General features: G+C 39.5%; 1 protein-coding gene across 1 annotated transcript in view; it reads right to left on the minus strand.

The window, feature by feature from the left end:
- The window catches only part of SNX1 (sorting nexin 1), a 39,810-nt gene extending 34,394 nt beyond the window's left edge, over positions 1-5,416 (minus strand). Inside the window, exon 1 of the mRNA XM_081291699.1 lies at positions 5,217-5,416. Coding sequence (XP_081147825.1) covers positions 5,217-5,375 — 159 coding nt within the window. The 5' untranslated portion in view covers positions 5,376-5,416. The remainder of the gene's footprint in view (positions 1-5,216) is intronic.
- Positions 5,417-7,076: the final 1,660 nt, after the last annotated feature.

The following is a 7,076-nucleotide window of genomic DNA, read 5'->3' on the forward strand; positions in this document are numbered from 1 at the left end:
GGGTACAGAGTTTTAGATTCGCAAGTTGAAAACATTCTGTAGATGTTTCACATCAATGTGAATATACCTAACACTACTTTACTGTATACCTAAAACAATTAAGATTGTATATTTTGTGTTTTTTTTTAACCATGATTTAAAAATTGATTTCTCCCCACAAGGATACATGCTATACTAATCACAGATTTAGAGCTAGATTCTATGACTATGCCCTTTCCTATTTAAACGTTAATATGTAACTTACATTTACATAACTTTCTGACATCTACATAAAACACTGACATTTAGGAGTCAACTGCTATCCCCAAGACATTTTAAATACCAATAAAAGTAAATTATATTGTGCATTAATCTTAAACACCAGTAGACATATGTAAATGATTCTTTTTTTGGTACTGGAGATTGAACCTAGGGAGCTTAACCCCTGAGCCACATTGCCAACCCTTAAAAAAAAAAAAAATTGAGACAAGGTTTGCTAAAATGCTTAGGATCTTGCCAAATTGCTGAGGCTGGCTTTGAACTTGCGATCCTTCTACCTCAGCTTCCAGAGCTGCTGGAATTAACAGGTCTGCAGCACACCAGGCAACATATGTAAATGATTCTTGACTAATCAAATTATTCAAAATATGACTTTTCAAGTTCCCTTTGCTATTCCTTTTTTATCTTATTTCATTTTTTTCCCAAACATTTTTCTAATCACTAGGGCTTCAATTCATAAAATAAGAGTAATGGGGCTGAAGATGTGGCTCAAGCGGTAGCGCGCTCGCCTGGCATGCGTGTGGCCCGGGTTCGATCCTCAGCACCACATACAAACAAAGATGTTGTGTCCTCCAAAAACTAAAAAATAAATATTAAAATTCTTTCTCTCCTCCCTCTCTCTCTTTAAAAAAAAAAAATAAGAGTAATGGGCCAGACACAGTGGCACTTGCCTGTAATCCCAGTAGTTCAGGAGGCTGAGGCAGGAAGATCACAAGTTCAAAGCAAGCCTCAGCAAAAGTGAGGCACTAAGCAACTCAGTGAGACCCTGTCTCTAAATAAAATACAAAATAGGGCTGGGGATGTAGCTCTGGTTGAGTGCTCCTGAGTTTGATCCCTGGTGTGTACACACACACACACACACACACACACACACACACACACAGAGAGATGGGAAAAAATTCCAATTGTCCACTAAAAGAAGTTGCCAGATTTGGCCAAAATCTGAACTGAAGGTATTTTTGTTTTCTTCCTTTCTCTCAGCATGAGAAGACCTGCCACAATTCTTCCCTTTTATTTATAAGATAAATCTAGTCATGGTCCCAGCATGCTGCTAAAGAGGGCAGCCATATAAGTACTGGGAAGGCAAATAAAATAATTTGCTTCAATTCTAATCACTTTAGGTTTATAACTTCACAAACACAATGAGGGAGCAATAAGCCCATAAGAGCATAAATCAAATGAGGGGGAAAAATATATGAGATTTATATATATAGTTTTTAACAAGACAATTTTAACAATTATGAGCACCAAAAGAATGGCTCTACTTTAGACACTTGTTTTATTAAGGGAAAAATTACTCCTATTCCCTAATTAATAGAATTTTAACTAAAAAGCTATACATCTGGATTCAATTCAGATAATATATAGAGACTAGACTTTTCTTATTTATGGGCCCACAAAGAGAAAGAAGAGAAGGTCTTAGGTATTGTTAAGAATCAGAACTTCCAAAAGCTGTTTTTTCAGCCTAAGAGTAACGACTTCAGATTTGTTCTAATAATTTTTTTGCTTCAGTCTCTTCCACTTAAATAATTGGTTTACAGATTTTGAGATGTACATCTTTCAATTATAAATCAAATCACATTTTTATTATTGTACTAACAAAGCCAATACTATACTCAAATCACATTTTTATTTCTGTGTTAACAAAGCCCAGTACTCTTGGGCTGTAAAAGAAAGACGATGGGATGATTAACAGCAGCAGCTGTTAAGTCCAGAAAATTGCACGCATATCATAATTTAGTTTTAAAAATTTATAAGCCTCAATTTTTCAATTCTTTAATTCCCATCACTTTGCCTCCAAAATATAACTAAACACAATATGAAGATTCACTTGTATCAATAGGAAACTACTCCAGTCACTAAGTGCCTACTTTGATGGCTTTTAGTTAATCAAATCAATCTTATTAGGTTCTTTTTTGTTGTTGTTTCTGGTACCAGAGATTGAACCCAGGTGTGATTCACCACTGAGCCATATCCCCAGCTCTTTTTATTTTTTGAGACAGGAACTCCTAAGTTGCTTAGGGTCTTGCTAAATTGGTGAGGCTGGCTTTGAACTTTCAGTTCTCCTGCCTCAGCCTCCTGAGCCCCTGGGATTATAGGCCTAAATTTTGATTTTTGATAACTGTATTACCTATTTTTAGGGTTAATTAACTTTTCTAATCCATGATTACATTCTATTGATTTTTTTCTTAGAATAATTTTAGTTTACTAAATGCTCATCAACAAATACAGCTCAAGCCCTCAAAACATTAAGTACTTTTAAAAATATTTATATTTGGAAGAAACTGTTCTAGATGTTTCACAGATATTCTAATTTAATCCTCAAAAACAACAGAAGTAAATATAGCCATCCTGGGCTGGGGATGTAGTTCAATGCTGGAGTGCTTGCCCAGCATGTGCAAGGCCCCAGGTTCAATCCACAGTACTGCACTGCTCCAGCACACACACACCCCCACACACAAAAAAGCAGTCCCTCCTTCCATATATGATGGGGATTAGACTGGTTCCAGTAACCCACCTAGCACAGCTCTGGTCCACCCCATTATCTGGGATGCTCAAGTTTATTATATAAAATGGCACAGTATTTGATAACCTACAGAGCTCCCTTAAACCTAAAATCATCTTAATTACTTATGGTACCTAATACAATGTAAATAGTTTTTAATATTGAATTGTTTAGGGAATATAGATAAGAAAGTCTATACCTGTTCATTACAGAGCAACCTTCCCCACCTGCAATCTGTGGTTGGTTGAATTCACAGATGTCAAAGTCAAGATAGGGAGCCCAACTGTACTATTAGTATTCATAATTTGTGGGTGAGAAAATTTTATACAGAGTATCTTATCTAAAGTTAAGCAAGTAATACAGTCTAGATTTAAGTCAGAATTCAAATTAATTATTTTATCCTTCACTGTTATTCCTTAAAATACAGAAGTGCTACAATCCTTTGCAATCCTCTATATTCTCTGGCTCACAACTAAAAGTATTTATTGAAATGTAATTTGTTTTTGATGGCTGTTTAACAAAACAGTTTAACTAGTGAGGAATCTTGTGGTCCTGGCTTCCTGAAAATTAGTATCAAGAACAACAACTCAAAGAAAGACAGCTTACAAGGGGTATTTCAGTTTCCTTAGCAACTCAGTTTTTCTGTATCAAATCTAAATAAAAATGACTATGATTTCTGTGGCAGAACAAGGTCATTATAGTCCCCTCTTCCTCCCATTAGCTGGAAAGTAGGCAAGGGATTTTACAATCTTTGGAGAGAGGTATCATGTGAGATCAATTAAATTATGGCTCCTGAACTTCTTTTAGAGAATTCTGGAAAATAATTTCTCACCCTTCCAGCCTCGCCTTTGGAAAATAAATCAACATTTGTCCAGGAACCAATCATTTTCAGTGCTGGAGTATCTATTTTCAAATACTTGGTCTGAATATCTATCATCCCAGAGTTACCAACAGTAGCTGTTCTCCATGATTTATGAGAGATTAACTATACAAAGATTTGTTTAAAATTTGAACAAAGATAACAACAAGAATTATTTCCTGGAATAACAGACTTCATTAGAAAGTTTATATTAGCATCAGCAAGCAGTGTAGGAGCACCATTATGGACTTAATTCCTGAATACTATATAGGGAAAATTCTAATGATTGTCACAGAAAAGTTTCAAAAAAACAAATCTTTTTTTCTGACATAAATGAGGTGAGTCTCAAACTTTTACAGACACATACTGCATTAAAAATTTTTAAAGCAACTTAGGAGACCCTGTCTCAAAAAATAAATAGGGCTGGGGATATGGCTCAATGGTGAAGCACACCTGGGTTCAATCTCTGGTGCCAAAAACAACAACAAAAAAGAACCTAATAAGATTGATTTGATTAGCTAAAAGCCATCAAAGTAGGCACTTAGTGACTGGAGTAGTTTCCTATTGATACAAGTGAATCTTCATATTGTGTTTAGTTATATTTTGGAGGCAAAGTGATGGGAATTAAAGAATTGAAAAATTGAGGCTTATGAATTTTTAAAACTAAATTATGGTATGCATGCAATTTTCTGGACTTTAAATTTAGTCAATTAGTTTCTGAGTAGCTACCATGAAGAGAAGCCTAATCCAGTATTCAAAAGATAAATTCACAGACTCAGCACTGAACTTTACAACCTGGAACTAACTATAGTAAGAGCTATGAGTCAGTATTCTCATAAAATAGCCCTAAACATCTCAACTAGTTCCATAACTGTTTATTGAGTATCATGTTCCCCATATAAAGGTTAGTTTTTCCTGTATCTTATTAGAAATCTGTATATTTACCATGGGAAATGTCATTTCCTCCTCCCATTTACAGATTTGCTCCCAATTAGGTACTTGCCACTTTAATGCATTCTTTTAATAGCATGTTTTCTGGTTTATGTGGTAATTTATCTGGCAGGGCCTTATCTGAACAACGAGCTTTGGCCCTATTCTCCTGAAGAGAGGAGTCAACCTAACTTTTATAAACTAAGATCCAGAATGGGCTTTTGGTAATAACTGGTAAGTGCAGATCTAAGGAGGATTTGTGGGCGGGTCACTAGTCCAGGCTATTCCAGATAACATTCTTCAACCTAGCAGCAGTATGGCAGAGGAAAAGTCTAATCCCAGCCCCTTATCCTGACCTATTGAGTCAGCATGGCCAGAGCACAACCAGAAAACAGCCCGGTGGATCTGTGGGGCGATCACACTGCAAGGCTAAAGAACCGTCTGGGCGGCTCTTGGCTTTTAAGAACCTCGGCGGCGAAACCACCACAACCCCTCATTCCTCAACCTACCGTTTGGCTTTCACTCAGGGCCCCCCATCCCCGACTGCAGACTCCGAGGCGATGTCTCACCAGGCCCACTCTCCCTAGTTCCCTGGACCCTCTCCTGGCATCTCTTCTACCTTGGGGCGCCCTGTCGCCTGCTGTCCCAAAGGGTGGAACTCACCGCTGCCGCGGCGCCAGTGAAAATGTCCTCCCCCTCTGTGTCGCTGTCCCCACCTTCGGGTTCTGACCCCCCGGCTGTCCCCTCAGACTCCGCATCCAAGCCGGGGAAAGGCGGAGGGAGTCTCTCCGAAGCGCTACAGCCGCCACCTCCCGACGCCATCTTCCTCCACCCGCGGCGGAAGCCACAACAACAACTTTATAGAGAGAGCGCCGTGAGCAAAGCGTTCTATCGGTGCGAGGAGCGCAAGGGCCGCGACAGACCCTGCGGGACTGGAGAGGCAGGACCCGGGCTCCGGGGGCGGGAGGGGCGGGGCCGCGGATGCTGCCCAGCAAATCCGGGCTCCGTACCGCGACGCTGCGCTTTTAACAGGGAGGGCCAAGTGGGCAAAGAAGGCAGAGCTAGGGGCTGCAGGTTCCTAAGGCCCTTTGTGCTGTGCGTAGCTTTATCTAATAGGTTTCTGAGAATTCGTTTGAATAAAGGAGTCTAAAAATATTAGACTATCCATTCCAAGCACAGTACCCTCACAGAGATTCAATTAAAAAAGTTTGTGTTTTTTTTTTTTTTTTAATTGAGGTCTCTGAACAGACTACAGGAAAGTTTTATCACTCTTTGGACATTCAGTTAATTTGTTCTATATGTACTGTGCATGTTCTGTGAGCCCGGCACCTTGCTGTGCTTTTGAAATACTGAAATAAGCTCTTGGACCATTGGGTGCTTATAATTTAATGAGGGAGGCAGCCATGTAAGTCAACAGTTCCATCTGTTCATGCTGTACTGTATGCTGGGGGAAAAGTAAAAGAAAGTTTTATCTGCTTGGAGAAGTCAAGAGGCCTCACATACGGTGTGACACATCATACTAATAAGTATGGTTGGAAGGTTAGAATTATCCTTTTATTTGCTGTGAAGTAAGGGGGTGGAATAAATGACAGGGAAATTGTTAAACTCTGAATAAAATGTTCCTGGGACCCAAATTATTCGCTGATTGGTCATCCAGTCTAAATCAACTAGACAAACAACACCGGAATTTAAAGATATGGGACATGTTGTCATATGATGCTGCTGCAAGATACTCCTAACTTTGTTTTCAATAGAGATTAAACTTTCACCAACATTACAAAAAGTTTTGTTTCTAACTGCAAATTCCTCAACATCGGGTTCACTCCTTCACAGGTGTGTGAGCTGTCCAAGGGCAGGGGGCCATATCTTTGTAAAGACGTGGTGCCTTGGGCTGGGGATGTGGCTCAAGCGGTAGCGCGCTCGCCTGGCATGCGTGCGGCCCGGGTTCCATCCTCAGCACCACATACCAACAAAGATGTTGTGTCCGCCGAGAACTAAAAAAATAAATAAATATTAAAAATTCTCTCTCCTCTCTCTCTCTCTCTCTTTAAAAAAAAAAAAAGACGTGGTGCCTACATATCTCATATGACAAATTAGGTACCTAATAAATATTTGAGCTTTGGATGGCGGGATGGATTGATAAAACATCGTCAACCTTGTAACTGATACCCAGAGGACTTAAGATTTTCTTTTTAGGGTGGCGACTTCCATTATGTCACTGTTGGGCACATTAAACAAAGTTCTCTCCTTGCAAGTCGTCTTTGAAGGCTATTGGCAAAAAACATTATCCGTGGCGGAGAGTTGTGCTGAATTGAGTCCACAGGAACGAGAAAACCTAAAGGTTGCCCCCTTCCCACCGCCAGGCTTAACTTTCCTTACTGGACTCCCAAGACGTCCCACTTCGCCGCAACGGAAACCCACTTCCGGCCTGATCAGGAAGTAAGAAAGAGTTTGGCTGGAAGCAGCTCCCTTAAAGAAATAGCTGTAAAGAGTCTTCGTGTTAGAAACTTCTTAACTGTAACT

Source organism: Spermophilus citellus (assembly GCF_964194105.1).
Source record: "Spermophilus citellus genome assembly, chromosome: 4".
In the NCBI taxonomy this organism is placed as follows: domain Eukaryota; kingdom Metazoa; phylum Chordata; class Mammalia; order Rodentia; family Sciuridae; genus Spermophilus; species Spermophilus citellus.